General features: G+C 32.2%; 3 protein-coding genes across 3 annotated transcripts in view; all 3 read left to right on the top strand.

Annotated features, from left to right (window-relative positions):
* Positions 1-5,017: 5,017 nt before the first annotated feature.
* LOC127710032 (toll-like receptor 4) lies at positions 5,018-9,829 on the top strand. The gene has a single exon (XM_052215753.1). It carries the CDS (start codon positions 5,039-5,041, stop codon positions 7,823-7,825), a length of 2,787 nt encoding a protein of 928 aa, XP_052071713.1. The 5' UTR covers positions 5,018-5,038; the 3' UTR covers positions 7,826-9,829.
* Positions 9,830-19,030: 9,201 nt separating this feature from the next.
* Positions 19,031-24,538, top strand: part of LOC127709633 (insulin-like growth factor-binding protein complex acid labile subunit) — a 25,830-nt gene continuing 20,322 nt past the window's right edge. The window contains exon 1 of the mRNA XM_052215238.1: positions 19,031-20,252. Within this exon, the coding sequence (XP_052071198.1) occupies positions 19,031-20,252 (1,222 nt within the window). The remainder of the gene's footprint in view (positions 20,253-24,538) is intronic.
* On the top strand, positions 20,303-22,180 carry LOC127710041 (toll-like receptor 4). Its single transcript, XM_052215767.1, has one exon. The coding sequence runs from the start codon at positions 20,413-20,415 to the stop codon at positions 21,745-21,747; it is 1,335 nt and encodes a 444-aa protein (XP_052071727.1). The 5' UTR covers positions 20,303-20,412; the 3' UTR covers positions 21,748-22,180.

Below are 24,538 nucleotides of genomic sequence, written 5' to 3'. Positions count from 1 at the left end.
TATAATATCTTTGTATACATATTCAAAGTTACATATGCCCAATATATTTACACATACATTTCTAGCTGTCTGAAATATCTTTCTTTATCATTTCTTTGCATATGTATTCAAAGTTACATATGCCCAATATATTTACACATGTCATTGATATTATTATTTGACCACATTTCTTAATTAAACAAATTGTCTGCAAATCTATGTATTTACCATACATTTAGGAATATGTTCAAAGGCTTTTGATATGTTCTGATTTGACATACATTTCAGCCGACTATAAAGACTAACAAATATATTCCTTTACAATACATTTGACAGGTCTCTGCATATTAAAGGAAATGATGCTTTACACCCCTCTATAAAGTTCTCGTTTTGAATTGGTTTACATACCAGGCAAATATAGATGCACCTTACACTTTATAACCCCTATAAAATTATTTGAATGATGATGCTTTGCTACCTAGACAAAGAAACACATTTGCGGATAAATTTACATCATAGAAAAATACATGACAAAGATTTCGATTTGCAGAGGTATACAAATACATAAGTTTGTGAAAGTTTTGAGATGGTCATAAATATATGCAAATTCTAAACTTTAAAATTGTTTGATTAGGTGTTAATATATTTTATAAACCGCGGTCTCTCATAACCGCCCATAGGAGGGTATAGCACAAGAAATGTTGATATTTACTACATGTAAAGACAAGATAAACTAAATGCAGCGGTTTGTAAATATATGTAAATGTCGGTCTCTGAATACATTTACATAACATTTGCATACCTCTTCAAATCCGGGATTTCGTGTAGTGTTGTTGCTCACAAGGAAGCTATTAAACCAAGAGTTCCAAGTGGTGAAGTTTAAATCATTCCATCGTAAGTTTTACGGACACCTGAGATCACCCCAAGTTTTCGTGGAGTTCGTGTTGCTCAGTCTTTAGTTTTCTATGTTGTGTTTTGTGTACAATTGTTTGTCTGTTTGTCTTTTTCATTTTTAGCCATGGCGTTGTCAGTTTATTTTCGACTTATGAGTTTGAATGTCCCTCTGGTATCTTTCGCCTCTCTTTTGGAAACTAACTCGCATTTTTTTTTATTATTTTGCGCATTATATTCGGACATAAGACAAGAAATGATAATATCATTTTGAAGCATACAATTAACAGTACCAATGGACACTTAATTACTAATAAATGGCTCAAATACGATTTCAGATGAAGAAAACATTATAACTGCCAGAATTTCATTTGTAGACGGACTCACGTGCAGACACAAGGATCAAACGTGCGGCATGTATATGACTTCTGCTCCTTATAACAGAGGGGCACAAATACGGTTACTGAGACAAAATTTTGTAGCATCAGATCACTGAAATTTACAGTTCATAAAATACAGGTTTGACAATGTACTGTTGTTAATAATTCCAATATTCTGTTTTTATCAAATGTGTGTACTATAAGCCTTTGAAACTTTGAAACTTTTGAAACTTTTCATTTCACTAAAGGCCTCACATGAGGTATGATAGTACAAACATACAATGTAACAAATATAATGCATGAACAAAATTAAACATATGTACATGTACAAAATTATCCAGGAGGGTAAATATCACGTAAATATTCACTTAAATATTGACATTACAATTTTACAGAATTTAAACAAGACAACAAGAGTGAATTTATCATTACTATTTATTAGTTCATAGAAACTATCAACATTTTTAACTTTACATATCTCGGCAGGTTAAAAATTTTTTCTTTCAACATTGAAAAAAGTACAGTTAAATATATAGTGAAATTCGTCACCAAATTCTTCTTTGCTACATAAATCACAAACTCTTTCTGACCTATCTATACTAAAAAATATACCACATTCAATGTGTAATCAATGACTACCACATCTTTTACATAAGTTGTAAGGTAATACAGTTAAATAATTTTCCATACCAAATTCAGCCTTATACATTCTGTAATTTAGACATTTAGATGAATTGAATATTTTAGTCTTCCAATCATTTACAAATTAATCATGGTTATACTGTTTCATATCTTTAGATAAATTACAATACTTTCCAACAAATTAATTATTCCAAGCATCAACATATCCACATTCAATCAAAATATCTTTTACATAATATAACCATTTAGAATGATAAACTTCACCACGATCGAGTCTGCACAACATTTCGTACAGTGTATACGAACTTTTCTCTTTCTTACCCGTTACAATACGTTCCCAAAAACCAATCATTCTTTAATGCGAACAGACATAGGTATTCTACCAAGTTCATCATATACAATGCAATTAGGTGTACATTTTTTTAACTTTCATAATGTGTGTACAAAATTCTAAATGCAGAGATTCAACAATATCATTTTTTAATACCCCCAAACCGCAGCACCATATAACAGGATAGGTGCCATGCAGTCATATATTTTGTATTCTTTTTCATTTAACAAATAGAGTTATCTCTCTTGTATAGTAAAATACGCCTTGTCTGTATATAATTTTATCACCGCAGCTAATTAAAATTCTGTACACAAAATTGCTTTGAAAATTTCAGATATTTTGTATTCATAGCGTTGCTGTATGACATCTACTCTGAAGTAAAACAACTAACATGAGAATATAAAAAGCAGGACCATTTCTGTATTTGCAGATCAAGTACGTTGAGCATGTTCCGGTAAGACAATCTTTATCTTGTATTGTTAGGCTTGAACCTGTGTTTTAGTCGTCTGTAACATCGATATGAGTGTTTTTTTAATGATATTTTTAGTGACCATTATGAGGCGTCCATCTTGGGTATTCTATTGGTTTGTATCATTTATTACACATATCTTATGTGTGTCCATTGATATATCATGCTAAGATTATAACATGTATAAGTAAAGTGAAAGATCTGCCACTTAACGAAATTCAAACCAAAAATTTGAACCAAAAAAAAAAAAAAAAAAAAAAAAAAAGAATGACATGTTACTATGTTGGCCAATTTTAAGCTCATTTTGACGTTTAATAATATTAGATGTGTCTTTTCGACTCGACATGAAAAACAAGCTTGAATTGTTTTACATTGTCATTTCGGGGCCTTTTATAGCTGACTGTGCGGTATGGGCTTTGCTCATTGACGAAGGCCGTATGGTGACCTATAGTTGTTAAATTCTGTGTCATTGGTCTCTTGTGGAGAGTTGTCTCATTGGCATTCATACCACATCTTCTTTTTTATATTGATAACACTGCAACGTTCCCAGCCTAAATAACAAGAACGATTGATACAATATTTTTCCTGCAAAACGTCAATATTGATATTCATGCCATTTTATTCAAATTATGAAACCAATTTAAATCAAATGATTTAAATTTTTTTTTAAAAACTTCCTTAAACATTTCAATTTACATTGTTCTGTGAAATAACGGATACTAGTTTTTATTGACTAAATTTGTTTGTATTTTATATCAAAATTTCAATTTCCGTTTTTTACCATTAAATAATTATATTTCCTTTTCTGTGGCTATTCGTCATAACACAGGTAGGATGATTATTTTTATCATAATTTAGTCTTCACATAATTTACACACTATCTTTGTTCTTAGTGGTTATATGCAGAAAAATGAACATCTAATGTTTGCATTAATTACCTCAGATGTAATGCACAACTTAAGTGTACTTTTGCCTTACAATTCTGACTTTTGATGAGTTGACAACTTTGTACAAAGAGAAATTTAAGACATCACAGGAATATTCAAAATCGGGCTTACAAAAAAGATATTCGAGTCTACGTTGGCCTTTCGTTTTATAAAACAAATTAAAGTTAGACCACTCCCTTTTATTTCTCTTTAAGTTTAGTTTAGAAAGGAGAAATATTTGTGTAAAGGGTAAACAAAATCAAATGTTGTCATACTCTTGCAAAAGAAAGGGGACTTAAATTGTATGTAATTCAACAGATCTTTTGAATTTTTAAGTATCTACATCTGATCCACTACACCTCAAGAGTAGGCAGTTTCACAATACCCCTAAACCCGACTTTGATTGCTAATATAATTGATGTTAATAGTTTAGGAAGAGATATCGTGGAGTACTTAGAAGACTCAGCAGTATAACGTTTTTTGAAAGGACACTTGCGTAACTTTAGTTTCCAATACAGGAAAGGAAAATTCTGTTGTTTTTTCTTGGGTTTATGTCAAGGTTACTTAGAACATACCTATGATTATTCAAGATTTCCTCTTTGGTAAGTGTCGTAGGGGTGTTTGTTGAGTTACCAAGTAAATTGTAAACAACTTACTCTGTTATCAATGTATTGATGTAATGTGATGTATACAAACAAACGATGTTGTCTGGGGTTTTACCTGTGGGAACAGCAGCATACTTGTCATGGCGGTTAGTAAGGTGCTAAGCAACGTTTTAGTCTTAATGATCGATGTAGCAATTGTTTTTCGTTTTTAAATTCTAACTTGTATAAACGACCACTTATCCTATTCGGAAAAAAAGTCTTTTTTCACGTTTAGACCATTGCTGGCTAAATCCATCAGTATATTCAAGTTGTGTTTCAAACTAATGGCTAATAAGATAACTTGTCTTTTTTGCGCGAACACCTTTCTGGTAATCTTATCTACTAATATGTTTGATTACAACGAATATTAAAAACGAGGGTTCAGTTAAACAGCATTTTTTCGAACGCTTCAAGACGTTATAAAATGAACAAGTGTCTCAGTAAATATTACAAAAAGGGATAGATAGTCAAAATCATTTCCATGTGGATATACGTTTTTACCTGAATGATGTTTAAACATGACTGGTTAATTGTGTCTTGCTTAACGGCCAATGACAATTGTTTCATGTATATCCAGGACGAATAGAAGAATCAAATAAACGAAAATACAGGCAAAATACACTGTCTGTCAACCAATCGAAATAAAAAAAAACATATGAAATTTCACAGTATTTCACGAGGATGTCTCATGTGCATCCGATATATATGCTTTTTTTTTTATCAGAAAATACCTAAGTCTTTCTATTTTTCAGCAAAAGAATAACACACCAGGCAGTATGAAGCAAGTTTTGTTTTTACAGGTATTACTGATGCTATCCCTGTTCAGTGGTGACTGTTACAAAAACAACATTGTACCAGAAAAAACGGGAAAATGTTACCCCTGTAAACAGTTCTATCAACATGAAGAATTGCACGTTAATTGTTCTTATGAAAATTTGAGAGCTGTCCCAGATACATCGGCTAACACGGTTTACCTTTATCTACAACATAACTTAATCGGACAAGTACCGAATGAAATCTTTAACCATCTGAACAAGCTTGTTTTGCTAGATCTATCTTTCAACACAATTATTACAATCAATGCAGATTCATTCGCAGGTCTGCAGAATCTGCGCTTTCTCTATCTCAAAAGTAGTTTGCAAGATCACATTGATACGAGAATACGTTTGCCAAAGAATGCATTTAAACATTTAGTCAATCTTACAATTTTGGATCTATCCTTCAATATCATACACATTGATCAATACACATTTAGTGGACTTGTGAACCTGCAGCAACTTAAACTCAACAGTGATTGGATAAGAAGAATACCAAATGATACCTTCCAATACACACCAAAGCTTATTATTCTTGATCTATCTTGTGATTTTTTAAATAATGTAACTAAAGGTATGTTCAATGGACTTGGAAACCTGCATCACCTTTATCTCAATGCTAATTTCATTGAATCTATTGAAAACAATGCATTTCAATCGTTAATTAATCTAACTGTGCTAAATTTAGAGTTTAATTTAATACATTCAATCAATAAGCAAACGTTTTCTGGACTTCCAAAGTTGCGTCATCTAAACTTGCATTTTAATTCTATAAACAATACATCAGATCATACTTTTGAAAATTTGATAGATCTTCGTGTACTGGATCTTTCAAATAACAAACTGCAGTCTGTAAATGGAAAGACATTTATAGGACTTAAAAACCTGGAAATTCTAAGACTCAATTCGAATAGCCTTAGGTATAATACGAACCGGTTACCTCCAGGATGTTTTAAACCTTTAGAATCACTCAGACAACTTTCTGTTCAAATGAATAATCCACGAAGTGCAATTGATGCTTTCGTACTTCCAGATGAGACAATAAAAGATTTGAAAATGTTGAAAACACTGGAATTAGATGTTAATGCTGATAACGAGAGAATTGTAGGTATAGGATTTTCTTCCTTAAGTAAACTCTCCTCGCTTATTTTCAGTGGTGTCTGTAAATTTTCTTTATATAATGACACATTTAGATATACACCAAATTTGACACATTTTAGCAGCATACATTGCGATATAAAATCCATAGAGACTGGTACGTTTTTGTTTCTAACCCAGCTAAAATTTGTGGAACTAGATTTTGTATGCATCTTGACTCTTGACCGTTATAACGCAATTGACATCATTTCGCTTTTTTCGAAGACACCAATTGAAATTTTGAAAATGAATAATATTTATTTAGGAACTTCAGTTTTCCGATGGGAAGATTTAAATATTCTACTACTCGATACGCCAATACGTGAACTTCATATAACAAACAATGATAGTTGTTTTTATAGTAGGAATTCTTTTCCATTAAAAAGTATTATACCAGCGCCAGTCAGTTTGCAACTTCTTGATTTAAGTAACAATAATATAGATCAAATAAATCTCAATTTGACCTATGTTATATACCTGAACTTGTCAGGTAATCTACTCGGTAAGTTTTTAGAGGAATATAGCTATGCGTTGAACGAAACACGCAGACTTGAGTTTATATGTCTCTCCAATAATTCAATCGAGCACATTTTTTCTAAACTATTCGTGAACCAGCCGAAATTACGAAATATCGATTTAAGTTTTAATAAGCTTACGTATGTGAGTTTTGAATTATCTCATTTAGTAGATTTAGAGATTTTAAATTTGTCAAGTAATACCATACGTTTTTTGGACGACGGGTCAATGAAAAAACTAAACAGACTTCTCGGGATATATAAAAGTATAAAAGTTGACCTAAGCAACAACACGTTTCAATGTAACTGTTACAGTATTCCCTTTTTGAATTGGACGCTGAGGAGTCGTCATCGTTTTGTCAACTTTGATACATACAAATGCACGTTTCACAATGGAAGCAGTCTGGACTTGAATTCACTTAGAAAAGAAATTCTAATCGATCTACAGCGTGATTGTTTGAACTATTCAATTTCAATAATTATCACATGTTCTGCTATGTTTGTCTTCATAGTTATTTTAGTTATAATCGCCATTCACAGACACAAACAAAAACTCCGATTCATGTTTTATTCATTTAGAGGTAGACTTCACTTTCTATATTATCAAACAAAGTTTAAGAACCGGTTTCGGTCTACAAAACAGTCAGAAAACAAGTTGGATTATATTTATGATGCCTTTGTGTCATATTCAGATGAAGATCGAGCATTTGTATTGAATGAGTGTATTGAAAATCTTGAAAACGACGGAAATTTAAGGTTATGTTTACATCATCGTGATTTTGTTCCAGGACACGATATAACAGATAATATTATACATGCAATTGAAAGCAGCAGAAAGACCATCTGTATAATAACAAGATCTTTTCTTCAGTCGTATTACTGTATGTTTGAATACAATATGGCTAGAATGGAAAGTATTCATTCAAGAAATGGAAAAAATGTTCTCTTTCTTGTATTTTATGAACAATTGTTACCTGAGGAGTTACCTTTGGTTTTATACGAAGTGATTCAGAAAGAAACATATATTGAATTCCCGAATGACGAACATGGAAATAGGATTTTCTGGGAAAAAATAAAAGATGGTATCTTTGCTTAGGCATCTTAGCAGCAATAACCGTAGGCAGATATTAATACAAAGATATCCGTATAAAGAACATGGTAAAAGAATTTGTAAAGAACGATACATGTCCTTGCAAAAATATCTTTCGTAACAAAATAAAAGTTTCCTACTTAGAAATGAATATGTCTTCCATACAACTGATAACATGATGTGTGACTTGGATTATGTTTGATTTTCCATCGAGCATAAGTAACATATTGAACTAAGCAATACGCATTATTAAAACATTATATTTCCAACTTGCATTATTCGTAGAACGCAGTGATCAAATCAACTATGAACATATCAGTTGATTAAGAGCTGCGGTAGTCATAATATTGTGTTTGGCAATGTAAATTAAGTGTTCCGAAACTATTTTTTTTAGGAATGATTGTGCTATTATGAGATAACAACTTGCGTGTCTTGGACTATTATTTGATATTGTTAAAAAAATGTTATATTATTAATTTCATCTATATCATATACAATTTACAAATTTATCATGTTATACTGTAATGATGTCTGGTTTTAAACAATATCTATAAAAGCATGCTCTTCCATAGCATAAGGATAAATGATTACTAAGCGTGGACTTCCATACTTTTGAAGTTGACATAAGCACCCTGTGCAATGGACTCTCATAGCGTTATGTGATGGCATACGCTTTCTTCGTAGATATGTACACACATAAATTATGAGTTTACATACGCTTTGATTGTAGGCATGTGCACACATTAATTTATGGGTTGACATACGCTTTCATTATAGGCATGTATAAATAACGGTATAAGTAAGTTGGCGTTCGCTGTCGTCTAATGCTTTCCGCAAATGCACATAAAGCAATTATAATCAAAATCACAGGTAGAAATTTAATTTTGTTGAAGCAATTTTCTGCAATTGCAGTATTGCATCAACTCTATACTTGGACGTATATAGAAAAGATTATAGAAATGACAAAAGTACAAAAGTAAAAAGAAAGGCTTGATTTGTTAAAAGTACAGTAAAAAGGTGTATCGATAGACAAACAAATTGAAAAAGGATCAAAATATTGTACTCATTCTGTCAGTTGCAAACAGGGTTATCAGGTCATAAAAAAATGATTTTTCACCCCATTGTCAAAATTCGTGTAAACGGGGGAAATCTAATAAAATATCTGTAGATTCTAGTTTGAATAAATGTACGAATATTGTAAATATTGGAATATCACCTTTTGAAAATAATTTGAAAATCAATAAAAGGGTTGATAATATGCCCTCATCTAGAATAAAAAAAATCTTCATTTTACGACTAAATAGTTATTAATGCTGTGCTGGTATGACGACAATACTCCACGGATGATCTTAAGAACGAAATTTTAAATTCATCAGCATCCAGGTCTGTGCGCTTCACAGAGTCAAATAGTAAACATTCGTATAATTGCCACATCTAAGTATAAGACCGGCAGTGAATATTTGAAGGTCCCTATTATGTATTAGATACCTAAGCTACACAACGAAGCCGTCAAATATCGTTTGAACTCGGCCTATATATTGCACTTTGTAAATACAGCTGAATCACGAACCATGCCACGTTTGGAGAAATATTTGATATTCATAGGTATTTTGTTTTGTTTACCTACTGGTTCCTAAATATGATCTTCATGTTTCATCTCGTAGAGACACAACTTAAAAATATACACAGCCATATGGTTTGACGTTAACAAAAAAATAGTAGTGCATGGGATCTTTCCTTTCCAATATATAATTTTTTACGAAACTTCATAATAAAAGGGACACAATTTTAGCCGTAAAAGGAGTTCCTATGTGAAATTTCATTGTCTATATTTACAGTACAACCTCAAGTAAGTGTAACACAATCTTTATGTGTTTTTACTAGCTCCCTTACTTCTTTCAAGGAAATTATCTTCAAATTTTGTTATAATCATATACAAATAATGATTTTGATTATTTATGGAGTGTAAAATATTCTTTGGATGTATCAAATAAATTACATGCTTTTGGTTGTCCTTTTATTTGGTTGACAGTTTTCACTTCTCGGCTCTCTATACTACACTTCCGCACAATCTTTTTAAATACAAGTTGTAGTATTGAATAAAATGGTCCTTTTGAAAATCTGATGGCATAGTTATTATCTGCAACTGATATAAAGCTTTCTTTTATATTGAAAAAGGTGAATATCTGAGATTTACTTACTGGAGGTCTGTGAGATGAATAAAGCTGGTAAATAAACTCATCATAGATACCAGGATAGAAATTTTATAATTGCGCCAGACGCGCGTTTCGTCTACAAAAGACTCATCAGTGATGCTCGAATCAAAACATGTTAAAAAGGTCAAATAAAGTATAATGTTGAAGAGCATTGAGGACCAAAAATTCCTAAAAGTTTTGCCAAATACAGCTAAGGTAATCTATTCCTGAGGTAGAAAAGCCTTAGTATTTCAAAAATTCAAAGTTTTGTAAACTGTTAATTTATAATCATGACCATATCAATGATAATTCATGTCAACACAGAAGTGCTGACTAATGGGCTGGTGATAATATTCTCCTTGGCAACATCTATGTAGTGAATTTTTGGTAGTGAAGTTTGTCCACATGTTTAAGGCATTCATACGGGTACTAATTGCGTCCTTTAATAGCAGACTTAATCCTGTACTGTTATGAATCACAGTGTATGGCCAAACTTAAAGTAAAGTGCAACAACATCTACCTTTATCTTGGTGATATTCTTACTTTTTCGTTAAATAATCAAGAATTCTCTAAATATACTACCGACATTTACCCAAAGGAACTTTCTTTGAATAAAATAATAGCTGCTCTTTCTAGTGGAGTGACTAATCAAGAAAAAAGTGCTTATTTTACGACTTTAATGGACCGACATGACTGCAAGCTAAAAATCATAGTCCTCAAACTCTTGATTTGGTATCTTATGAAGAGTTTAAGTAGTAAGTCATATTGTAAACTATACTTTCTTCTTTTTTGCCTTATTTTTGTTCGATTTCACTCAGTTTTAGAATATGCACACTGTTTTATGTCAACGGAGTGGTTACAACATTTGTAAATTTACATTGCATCGATATCTTCCAATTTTTTTGCGCTAAAAAGTAATAAAACTTCATTTTGTACAGTTAGGAGACCACTCCGGCTCGGCTTTTCGACATATTCTAATATACATTATAATTCAGTGAATATCCGGATTTATTTCTCTTACCGATACGACGTAGATTTACTTTTTATTGACGAATCGCTTCAGGGAAAAAAAGTAGTATTACATATTCCCAGCTTTAGTTTGGCCTTTTGTGTACCCAAGGCAGGTGAAGGAAGTCAACTTAGGAGCGCTGTGATTGGATGTAAGGGTACAATATAATTTTTTGTTTATTTATGAATAACTGCAAGGTGTATATTCACAATATAAATTTTGAAACCCATTGAAATATTTTCTTGAAAATTATTTGAAAAAACTTCCAAATTTTCATAAATTTGATGTAAAATGATGGTGGGCATGGATACCATAAACAAGCTCCGTTGGAAGATGATCATGATACTATTTGACTTCAATTTCTAAAACAGAATAATAAAGTACTAATACCACACATAACTGTTTTGTCCAGGTTTTTATTATAAAAAGTGGTAATTTTAGAAAATATTAGCATTGTCGCCTATGGAAGAATAAATAAGACCGTTTTCCGTTCAGATCTACATCATACTATTGTTCGTGTTTGTGTCAATTAAATATGTTTATTGAACAATGTTTTAAAAAGATTTAAACTGATAAATGTTTGCCAAAAAGATATTTTATCGTGTTTTTTCTAAAAGTTAAAAATATATTTTTTATAACAGTAAAAGTCAAATTGGAGTGGATAAGTGTTATTCCCGAATATATCTACGTAGTCCACTAATGCTGACTTCTTCGCAAGCAAAGAGAAGCCGCGCTTTAAACAACTGGAATTTTTATTATATTTCTTAGTCTGTTCTGAGCAGATAAATGCCCATGCCTTTTGACTGGACTGCTAGTATGTTCTGCAAGCACACATCGTAGAAACGCGACAAACATCTACGTTTCACTGAATCTGGCGAAGTGCTCGAAAAAATAATAGAATTATCTTAACGAAATCAAGAATTAAAATCACTCCTTTTTTGCAAGAATTAAAATCACTCCTTTTTTGCAAGAATTTCAAACCAAGGGCCCTTTATTACAGGTCATACTCGGTTATTTTTTTGACATTCCGAAGAAAGAAAATTTAACTATGAGTTGAATGTTTTACGAGAAGGCTTCTCATTGCCTGATTGATGTTATACTTGAAGACTTGCTTGTGCACAAAAAGCCTTTGTCATGTCTTTTCTTTTGGTAAAATACTGTTTCCTACTTCATAAATTGAAAACAACGTACGATTCAGCCAAACTACAGTGTAAGTTAGGAAAACATTATGGAAAATCAATCGTTATACGGAAACAAAAAGGGCGGGGAGAATCAAATGTTGGGTTCAGTATTTCAATTTCGGAAGCCATTCAAGCAGCTCATCATGTAAAATTTGGATAAATACTGACAGAAATTTAAACGGAAATTAAGACACTATTAATGAAGAACGAAAATGACATGCAGCCGCTTCAATAGTACTTAGTTAAATGCAGTCCTTAGATATAACAAATAGGACTTACCTTACAACATCTGTAATATCTGTGTTATATTCCATACAACACAATCCTTGCTTACTTAAGAAGTTCTTGTTATGAATAGTTGATGTTTAAGCTTACAATGGTAAGGGTAATACTTCTGAACTTCATGACAACAAGATGTCTAAAGTCTTAGCAATAGCAGAATGTATAGTTCTATTAAGCAACTATTTTTTTTTTTTATCCCATTTCATCTTTAATTGGCATTACAATTACACCATGAGTTTGGATAAAAAATAATACGAATGACAATCTAAATTCCCATGGTTTTCGTGCATGATACTCGGAAGTACGAAGATATCTCACTATAGAAAACTTTGAAAAAGCCAAAATCCAAACATGTGATATTTACCTAATGGTATTGCTGCATTTGAAGAAGGTGGTCATATAATAAAAGAGGTAGCTTATTATATTGACATCACTGCTGAGACAATTGAGGTTAAAATACTTTTTACTCCATACTTTTGGTTGTCTTTCAGTAGAAAGTTATGATTTAACAAGGCATAACTTTGACGTTTGATGATTCTAATACCAAACTTATGGCATGCTTACCAATCGACAAACTAAAAAGAAAACATATTGACTTTGTTTTTCCTATACTTATTGGGAGAATCAGTTTTGTTTTAAGGAAAATATAGATAATTCGGACATGTCTTAGATATTTATCCGACTTATTTCAAAACAAAACTTAGAACCAATACCCATTTCTGCAGAAATCACTGACAACATTTTCCCAATTCGGACAAGCTTTTACAAAAGGCTATCAGAATTCAAATTTGTATATACGTTTCTAGCTTATGCTCGCAATATGGCAACATTTTATTATATATACCACTATAAAATAATGTTGAAATATGTTCAGCAAAATGATGTTTTATTGTCCCATGTTATAAGACTATGAGAATTTCATGGGCTTTTATCTTTTTTTTTTATAGCAACAGTTAATAAGTTATTAACTTCAGCAGGGCTAGATGACATATGTGTTGACTCTGGAGTTTATGCTCGAAATACAGTACGCATACTCTTATTTGCGAACAATTTAATCGTGCTGTTCCGAATTAACACTGACCTATAAAGCTCTCATGGTTCCTTTATTTAGAGCATTTTTCAATTGATACAGAGGCATAAACTGTATAAAAAGCATTGAACCAAAAGTATGGACGGTGTTCCTTGACTGTCAAAGTTCATGTTTTGTCTTATCCAAAAGCACTAGAGGTATTAAAGTTTTTTTTACAGTTTTAAAAGGCCACATATTTGCTGGAAGAATTGAGAACACATACCGGTTTTCTTCGAGAGACATATGTTATCATATTTCCTTCAAGAACTTGTTTTTATATGCAAGGGCACATAACTTGAAATAAAAAAAATGTGTATGCAACACACATCGTTCGGCTTGTACAAGTCTTTGATCGTGTGGAGAGTCTGATGGATATAGGAATCATTTTACTCACTAAGCAATTTCTGAAGAAGATGACGATGAAAAAAACGATGCCTGAACAAAATAAGTATAGTTAGAAATATTGTAAAATCACTTCGTATTAATATATTACAGTAGAACTCATGGAAGGTGGATACAGCTTTGACTTTGCGAATGTTTAAACCCAGAGAAGAACAATGAGAAGTCCGGTGTTCTGAAAATGTTGTGCACTTAACGGATCCTCCAGCAACTCTTTCTGAGGGGTTCATAGTAGGCTGCTTAAGTAGAAATTATTGCCCATACAACTTCAATGTTCAGAAAAATATATGTTTACCTATCAGTACTTATTAAAACCATTTATATTCTATTAGTAGTGAAATATTTGCCGCTAACAACCGGTATATAATTAAACAGAAATATAATAAACTTCGATTCTTTCTTGAGAAACCCCGTAAAAACCAGAAATATATCTTTAAATGTACATTTACTTTTATAAATTATAACTTGGATGGAGAGTTGTCTCATTGGCACTCATACCACATCTTCCTATATCTATGTAATATACAAAATTTCAATTGAAAGCAATTTTCTGTTTTGTTTTTGCCTTTTTCTTGTTGCCCACCTGAATTTCCTTAAAAATAGACTTTTGCCGATTACATTTTTTTTTCAAATTGACTCGACAATGAACTGCTATTATTTATTCTTTCGTTAAACGGGTTATTTGTTTGTCTATTCAGATATTATTTCCTAACTTTGTATAACCCATTGTGAAATTTGTTTACACTAATGAAAACTCAACTTTCTAACTTTGACCTCAAATTTAACAAATTTGCACCATTCTTCGATTCTACGACGAGGCAAAATTTAAAGGTTACACATCTCTCTAAACGAAAAATCATAATTCAGCCTGCAGTTAGGGCGGTCCATTAAAGTTGAAAATTCGTTGGCTTGGTCACTCCACTACTCCTAGATTTAGATATTTCCATTTCACACGGAACCTCTATACTAAATTTTACGACAAAAGGAATGATTCCGTATCGCTAATTTTACTTTTTTGGACGAAGGTCGGAGATGTTCTTTTGGCTCAATTTAACGTTAAAAATACCGTAAAGCGGGTTATTTTCGCGGGGTGTTTATTTTCGCTTATTTATGTAGATAAATGAAAATCGAGAAAATAAATTCCGCGAAAGTTTATACAGACGTTCGGTTCTTTCTACTTGCTAATAGCTTTAGCGTTTTGTGAACGATCTTTTTTACCCCGATTGGCAGGTCAATAACGTTATATGATAGTTTTAACAACATAGATACCAACAAATTGCACACATATATTGTTAATTAGTGTCAAATAATTAAATGAGTGTAAGGTATTTTGTCAGGTATTTTACCCTTATTAATTAGTGTCAAAAGATATATAAGAGTTTGAAGTCACTCTTGATAACATTTTTTTTTTAACCTAAGACGTTTGTACACATGTGACAAATATCTAAATTACCGATATTCTATTAATAAACTTTATCAGAATGTAACCAATAAGTAAGTCGTCATTCAGATATATTTTAATCATACCAATAGACATTTGTTTGATTGAATGATAATACAGATACTCGCTCGCTTTTTTTACTGTTAAAATAATCATTTCTTGTATGTATACAGAACTACATCAAAATTACGATTCACTGTTTTCTTCCTGTCAATTTTGCAACTTTTTAAGTGCAACCATTTTAATATCCGCCAAAATATTTAATGGGAATTAAGAATTCGCAAAAATAAAAATCGCCAAAATTTTTCGTTCACTTTCTTGCCCATAAATCACGAAATTTTACACTCGCGAAAAAACCCACTATACGGTATGTGAATCACTGAAAAATTATCAACTCAAGGATTTCGTTACCACAAAATATTTAAAATTCGTGTATAAATACAAAAACTTGGTTTGGGTGTTTGATTGTACATGTATACAACTAATAACTACACGGATATCACCTAATTTTTACGGTGAAATTGTTTTATAGCCTGGAAATAGAGAAACAATCCATGAAAGCTTATCGATCCTTTGAATAAACTTTTTCTCAAAGTTTATCAATTTAACACATTGTAACTAGATCTTTGAATAGTGTTTTCATCGGTATTAGCATTAATTTTCTATTATTGAATCAGTTGTTAACGCTTACGGTTCGGGCCGACTTCCTGTCGATGTTTATATTTTGGCATTGCACAATGTCATGTTTTTCATAGACTGTTTATGACGTCTTTACACTAAATCCATTGAATTTCATTAATATTTTGTCTTGGATACATCATTTTTTCATTGGTTGTTGTTGGGTTTGAACTATTGCAGTGACTGTGAATTTTCTGCTATCGGTACTTTGTGGCTTTAGTGTTTTGTTAGTTATTTCGTTTTGCTTTGTATAGGTCTGATGAGTCAAATCCTTTTCAACTGAGTTGAATAGTCTGTTCTTATGTTGTGCTGTTACACAACTGCCCCAGGTTAGAGGAGGGTTTGGCGCTCGCAATTCCTCCTCGTTCATGTTACAATAGATGAAATGTAGGCTCTAGTATATTGTGATAAACACCACCATCCAAAAGTAATGAACTCTTTTAAGAAAGAATACTCAAAAATAAAAGACCAACACATTTACTGAAACCCTGGATATTATCGGCATCAAATGTTATGATTTTAATGGAAATTTATGACGACGACGAACGCAATGTAATAGAAATAGCTCACAGGTCGAAGTTAGCTAAAACTGAGAATATGTATATCCGTTACAGAAATATGCAATTCATTTGTCGATATTATTCGGATGTGCTTTTTTTAACTGATTGTTTTATTGTACATGATGAGGTGTCCATCCTGGGTAATTTGCCCATTCTATTGGTTTGTATCATTTATTACATATATCTGTGCACATTGATAAATCAACCTCATATTATACGTATAGTGTAAGATATGCCCCCCTTTTCGAATGTCAAACCAAAATATGATCCAAAGAATAAACGAAATGTTATTTTGTGGATCGATAGGAGTAATGATCAATGCATAGCCCTTTCTCATATGACAGGGTTATCGCTGTAGGTGACGTTTTTTACTATATGAAATACTGATCGACATAAAAACTTGCTTGATACAACTGTAGTGTACCTAGTCTAAATACAAAAGACCATGATTATAATAATTTTCCTGGTTTGCTGAATATCTAAAATGATATTCACTGCAAAATATTCATTATATTTAAATTATGAAACCAATTTGAATTAAACGATTTACAAAAAATACTTTGTATCAATTTCCTCAAACACTTCTACATTGGTCTGTGCAATAACGAATGCTTGCGTCAATAAAATCACATGGTTTCTTTTGTAATTTAAAATTTCAATTTCCTTATAGACTATTTAAAAATTGTTTTCATTTTCTGTGGCTGTGCGTTATAACGCTGGTAGGATAAAAAGTATTATTATAATCTAGTCTACACTATATTCAATTAACGCACGTCATTGTCAAACTGCCTGAGCAGAGCTAAGGTGTACATTAAAAACCTCAGGTAAACTGTACAGTTTATTCTTTCCTTACAATTACTTCATTATGGATCAATCGACAACTTTGTACAAACTTCATCGTAACGAAATATGATGTATTAGTGTAAGGGACGTATCATCTAATCTGTACAACTTAAATATATTAACTTAATTGTTCAATAACAGAAACTTCACAAAGAAAACGTTTAAATGAATACATTTATTCAAATTAATGTTGATTGTTAACCCATTCGGTTCCCTCAGTGCAAAATTATAATTACTTTGCTATAGTGAGCATAATTTGAATATATAAAATTGAGAATGGAAATGGGGAATGTGTCAAAGAGACAACAACCCGACCATAGAGCAGACAACAGCCGAAGGCCACCAATGGGTCTTCAATGCAGCGAGAAGCTCCTGCACCCGGAGACGTCCTTCAGCTGGCCCCTAAACAAATATATATACTAGTTAAGTGATAATGGACGTCATACTAAACTCCAAATTATACACAAGAAACTAAAATTAAAAATGATACAAGACTAACAAAGGCCAGAGGCTCCTGACTTGGGACAGGCGCAAAAATGCGGCGGGGTTAAACATAGTTTAGTTTGCTTACTTAAACATTACAGAGATCATACTCCAAAAAGATATAATTGACGGTTAGCGCTATTGCTAGTTTAAAGTGATCGTTGGAATAAAATGGCATGAAAAACAACAAGACAAGGGATTACCACTAATAAACGGACCTTAAAAACGCAAAACTATTTTTTTTTTTCATTTTCAAATAGTCAATACTTGTGAAATACATATATAAACATTAATTTCATTCATTATTTCATCGTCCAAATATAGAGTTTACATTTCGAAAGTTGAATTGGTTACGTCATGTTTAATGTTCAAATCATGTACTGAAAAGTGACATAACAAAAATACCGAACTCCAAGGGAAATTCAAAACGGAAAGTCCTTTATAAAAAAGCAAAATTAAAAGCTCAAATACATCAAACGAATGGAAAACAGCTGTCATATTCCTGACTTGGTACAGGCATTTCCCTATATAGAAAATGGTGGATTAAATCTGGTTTTATACACATTTTGTTTTAATAATGGGTGTGTCCATCATCGAAGGCAATCAATGCTGGTAACCATCGCCTAAATGAGAAGTCGACCAGTTCTTTGTTCAGTTGTATATCAAAAGCTCCCATCAAGAAATTCGTGGGACACCAATAGTTCGGTTTGTCTTATTACCAGGTTATTCATGATCGTGATTTGATGAAGCCAAAAAATGTTTTGAGTTTTTAAAGTTCATCATTATTCTGTTAGTTTATATCATTTATCACATATATCTGAGCCGTTGATTCACAAACTTTACATAAAAGTGTTTTGGATTTTTATTCAGTCTGTGGGTAAATCGTCCGAGATTACAAATCAATAACTTCTAAAAAAATCCTTTTAATCGTATTTCATTTCACGAGATTCTTTCACGTGCATCCAGGACATTTCCTTTCTTAATCAGCAAATACGCAAGTCTTTGTATTTTTCAGCAAAAAATAAATCACCAGGCAATATGATGCAAGTTATGTTTTTAAAGGTATTATTGATGACTTCCCTGTTCAGTGGTGACTGTTACAAAGACAACATTGTACCAGGAAAAACGGTAACAAATTTCCACTGTAATCATTTTAATAAACATAAAGAATTACACGTTGATTGTTCTTACAGAAACTTGACAGTTGTTCCAGATACACCAGCTGACACGGTTTACCTTTATCTACAACATAATTTAATCGGACAAATACTCAATAAAACATTTGCCCTTTTGAATAGGTTGGATGTCTTAGATCTATCTTTCAACAAAATCACTGCAATCAATATAGATTCATTCACAGGCCTCCAGAATCTGCGGTTTCTTTATCTCAGTGGTAATTCACGATATCAGGAATTAAGTTTGCCAAAAAATGTATTTAATCATTTAGGCAGTCTTACTGTGTTAGATTTATCCTACAACAACATAAACTCAATTCATGAGTACACATTTGGTGGACTTGTTAAACTACAGCACCTTAAACTGAACAATAACGGGATCGACAAATTACCAAATGATACCTTCCAATACACACCAAAGCTCGTTATTCTTGATTTATTTTATAATTCATTATATTCAGTAACTAAAGGAATGTCCACTGGACTCGGAACCCTGCATCAGCTTAATCTCGGTGCTAACTTCATAGAAAATATTGAAAACAATGCGTTTCAATTGCTAATCAATTTAACTGTATTGAATTTATTTTTCAATTCGTTGCATTTAGTCAATCAGCAAATGTTCGCTGGGCTTCCAAAGTTGCGTCATATCAACTTAATGACCAATCAAATGAAAGAAATATCAAATCATACCTTTGAAAATTTAACGGATCTTAGCATACTGGATCTATCAAATAACAAGTTGCAATCACTGAATGAAAAGACATTTTTAGGACTGAAAAACCTTAAAGTTCTAAGACTCAACAATAATAAACTTAGATATAATACGCAACAGCTGCCTCCAGGGTGTTATAAACCTTTAAAATCACTGAAACAACTGTCTGTTCAAAAGAATAATCATCGACGAAAAGACCTTTATACGTTCATTCTTCCGGATGAAACTGTTAAAGATTTGAAAATGTTGGAAATACTGGAATTAGATGCTAATGCCGATGACGAAAGAATTCTAGGGATTGGATTTTCGTCCTTACATAATCTTTCTTCAATGATTTTTAGAGGTTTTTGTAATTTTTCTTTATATAATGACACATTCAAATACACGCCAAATTTGACACATTTAAGCATTATGCATTTATGTTCATAGAGACTGGAACTTTTTCGTTTTTAACCAAGCTTGAATATGTGCAACTAGATTTCTTTTGCTATGAACTTTCTTCTAAGCCGTATAACTTGATTGATATCATTTTAAGCTTGTCCAAGACACAAATTGAAGTCCTCAAAATGAATAGTGTTCTTGTAAGAGAAATGGTGCCTTGGAAAGAAATGAATGTTCTGTTGTTTGAAACGCCAATACGTGAACTTCATATAACAAACAATGACCATTGTGCTGGAACGCGCTCTTTCCCTAAAGAAAGTTCTATACCAGCACCAGTCAGTTTGCAAAGTCTTCATTTGAGTGACAATTGGATAGATAAGATATGTCTTAATTTAACTTTTGTTACATTTCTGAACTTAACGGGTAATTCACTTGGTCCGTTCTTAGCGGAAAATAGCTACATGCTAACAGAAAATAGCAGACTTGAGTATATATGTCTCTCAAAGAATTCAATCAAGCATCTATTTTCCAAATTATTCATTGACCAACCGTATTTACGCATTATTGATTTAAGTTTAAATAAGCTGACAGATGTGAGTTTTGATTTGTCTTATTTTGTAAATTTAGAGATTTTGAGTTTGTCTAGCAATGCCATACGGTTTTTGGACGATTGGTCAATGGAAAACATCGATATACTTCTTGAAAAAAGTAAAAGTATAAAAATTGACTTTAGCAACAATAGGTTTCACTGTGACTGTTCCAGAGTTCCTTTTCTAAATTGGATGAGAATTAGTCGTCGTCATTTCATTTATTTTGATCAGTACAAATGCATTTTCAACAATGCAAGCAGTTCGGAATTCAATTCATTTGAAGAAGGAATAATTGTTCTACAGCAAAATTGTTTGAACTATATCATTTCAATAATTATCACGTGTTCTACTATATTCATCTTCATATCAATATTACTTATAACCGCTATCCACAGACACAGACAGAAACTCCGTTTTATGTTTTATACATTTAGAGGTAGACTTCACTTCTTATATTATAAAACAAAGTTTAAGAACCGGTTTCGGTCTACAAAACATTCAGAAAACAATTTGGACTTTATGTATGATGCCTTTGTGTCATATTCAGATGAAGATCGAGCATTTGTTTTGAAAGACTGCATACAAAATCTTGAAGAAGAAGGAAATTTGAGGTTATGTTTACATCATCGTGATTTTGTTCCAGGAGAAGATATTACAGATAACATTATACATGCAATAGAAAGCAGCCGAAAGACCATTTGTATAATAACAAAATCTTTTCTACAATCTTATTACTGCATGTTTGAATACAACATGGCTAGAATGGAAAGTATTCACTCAAGAAATGGAGAAATGTTCTCTTTCTTGTATTTTATGAACAATTGTTACCAGAGGAGTTACCTTTGGTTTTATATGAAGTTATTCAGAAACAAACTTATATTGAATTCCCAAATGACGAACATGGAAATAGAATTTTCTGGGAAAAAATAAAAGATGGTATATCTGCTTAGTCATCTTGTCAGCAATAACAGTAAGCAGATATCCAGATGAGGAACATGGAAATAGGATTTTCTCTGGGACATTAGGAATGATGGTATCTTTACGTAGACATCTAAGCGGCTACAACATAAGCAAATATCAGAATAACGAACATGGAAATAGGATTCTCTTGGGGGAATATAAAAGATCGTATCTCTGCTTTAGAATCTTATCAGCTATAACCGTGAATTGATAACAGGAAAACATTCAATTATGATTTTCGAGGAGAACGAGAAAAAAAATTGTGTCCTCGCATACACTTTGGCGACAAAACAAAATTTGCCCAGCTAGTTTGTATATTTAGGAATGTCTTACATACACTGATAACATGCTGTTTAACTTTATTTCTTCATTGTCCATATTCTTTATCAGCATCAGTATTATATTGAAATAAGTATTACTTGTCATTTAATATATTCAGCGGATAAAAACCAGAAGAGAAAATATAACAAAACGAGGTCTGTGATCATTACAACCCATAGCCTATGACTTCGCATTTTTTACGTGTTTAGGCTGATATTTTGGTTTTTCTATATTTTCAAATGCAAAGTCATATCGAATATGGCTATTTTACATTGTTGTCTATATAATTGGATATTATGCGACAGCCATACAAGTGAGAGGTTTAGCTAGCTATAAAACCAGGTTTAATTCAAATTTTCTACGTAAGGAAATGCCTGCACTAAATCACTTGTGTTGATTAAGTCTTCAAATTAATTCAGTTTGGTCCTAATTTTGATTTTATTTGATAAATGTTTCAGATTTTGTTAATGACCTTCAATCAGACCTCAATGTCAGCCGTCAATAAAAAAGGCAAAATTTAGAATCAAAAGTCGAAGAGAAAAAAAATTAATCTGGCTTATAAGGAGGACTAACAAGCTTACGTGCAAAAATATATTAACTAGCGTAAAATACTTTCAGACACCAATAACTTTTCATTTCTATTGAGCAATATTCCAGCGGCGTCAGCATATGGCGTATATATCTCCCAGTTGGTACGATATTCTAGAGCTTGCGTATCCTATTCTTTTTTTCATTGATAGGGGTTGCTGCTTATAAGGCAGCTATAAAACCAAAGGTTCCTAATGTCAAAGTTGGAAAGTTCCCTTCGAACATTTACGGACGTCGTCACAATTTCACGGAATCAGATGACTGCTACGGAACACCTGTTTCACAGATGACGGCGAATGTGTTATAATTGTCGTAACCACAATTTCGTCCTCTTTATCTCGAGTGTAACATCCCCGAATAAGACTTATTACGGAATGTGTACTTTCATGATCAACACGACGGATGCTATATTTGAATCAGGATCTGCTAACCCTTCCAGAGAACTTGTTATCACCTACGGTTTTGGGTTGGTTGCGTGTTATTTGGTCTTTAGTTTTCTATGTTTTGTTTTGTTGAATGTTGTTTGTCTTTTCGTATTTTTTCCCTTTTTAGGCATGGCGTTGTCAGTTGGTCTTCTACTTGTAAGTTGTATTGTCCCTGTGGAATCTACTTGCTTTTTTTTGAAACAAAAAACAACCACAATTCGCAAGTCCCAAGTAGACGTCTGACGAAAATATCTTAGAATGCAAGTGCACCGAGTTAAACTATGTCGCCTCTTATAACCCATGCAACAACAACAACACTTGTATAAAAGAAAAATCCTAAGTAGATCTGCATTCGATAAAATACCGATGCAATTCACAGGAAGGAGACAAACCACTATTCAAACAGGACTCTCTAATTCTCCAAGTCGAGTTAGTTTAAGATTAGACTATGCAGTGTATAATTATTTCATTCTTGTCCTTAATAGACATGACATTTTTAGACAGACATAAGCATCTCTATAATATTACAAGTACAGCTACCAATATAACAATTATTTGCAATTACCTTTTATCCAATCCAGTTTAACCCTATAGAGAGATATCTCGGCTGAAAATGTATATTGTTTTATTTTTTTAAAGCTATATACACCATAGTTTATTTTTTACTATCAACATTTACTGGAGGCAAATATACTGCGCATTGGTTAATATGCCTTGTGTTACATTTTCACTCTCCTGTCAACAACAGATGTGTTAGGGTATACCGTTGTTGTTCTGTCTGTCAATCCGGTCATACATGTCCCAAACATGTCCCAAACTAATTAAAGAATATCTTGACCGATTTCCTTTAAACGTCTTTATTTTATTAACAATGCTTCTTTTAAAGTCTGTAGTTTTTGGACGATTTTCAGTATCTTCATTTTATTTGACCTTTTAGAGTTTTCTTACATGTGCAATGAATCAAGATTCGATTCATTTAGATAATGGTTTGAAGGTCTATAAACTATTTGCAGTTTTCACTTCTGTCGTTCGAGCGTTTCTTCATCAAACTCCCACAAAAAGTCTTACACATTTGCTCACTTATCATGTCTATTTAACTATAGAAAATTTGGGTGTTTCTTTTGGACGGATGATGTATTATAGAAAAATGTTTTGCCAACTATCCATAAGAGTCCACATAACGTACATGTTAGCAACTATAAGTCACCATACATGTACATTCTTCAGCTGTGAGCTAAAACCAAACCATATAGTCAGCTATAAAAGGCGGCACAACATGACAAAATTTAAACGAGACAACAAACCTTAAAAACAAAAGGCCTCATTAATGACTAAAAACAATAAACATAAAAAAAAGAAAAAAAAGCGAAAGGCAGCAACCAACAACATTCGCTGACTTACACTGACTTGTGTCGTCTGTAACATCT

The sequence above is a fragment of the Mytilus californianus genome, unplaced genomic scaffold, assembly GCF_021869535.1.
Source record: "Mytilus californianus isolate M0D057914Y unplaced genomic scaffold, xbMytCali1.0.p SCAF_7, whole genome shotgun sequence".
NCBI lineage: Eukaryota > Metazoa > Mollusca > Bivalvia > Mytilida > Mytilidae > Mytilus > Mytilus californianus.
The sequence above is the reverse complement of the archived record's forward strand: the minus strand, read 5'-3'. Positions and strand labels throughout refer to the sequence as shown.

What these genes read in the sequence shown, in the direction of transcription:
- LOC127710032 (XM_052215753.1), top strand. Translation starts at nt 5,039, where the DNA reads ATGAAGCAAGTTTTGTTTTTACAGGTATTACTGATGCTATCCCTGTTC.
- LOC127710041 (XM_052215767.1), top strand. Translation starts at nt 20,413, where the DNA reads ATGAATAGTGTTCTTGTAAGAGAAATGGTGCCTTGGAAAGAAATGAAT.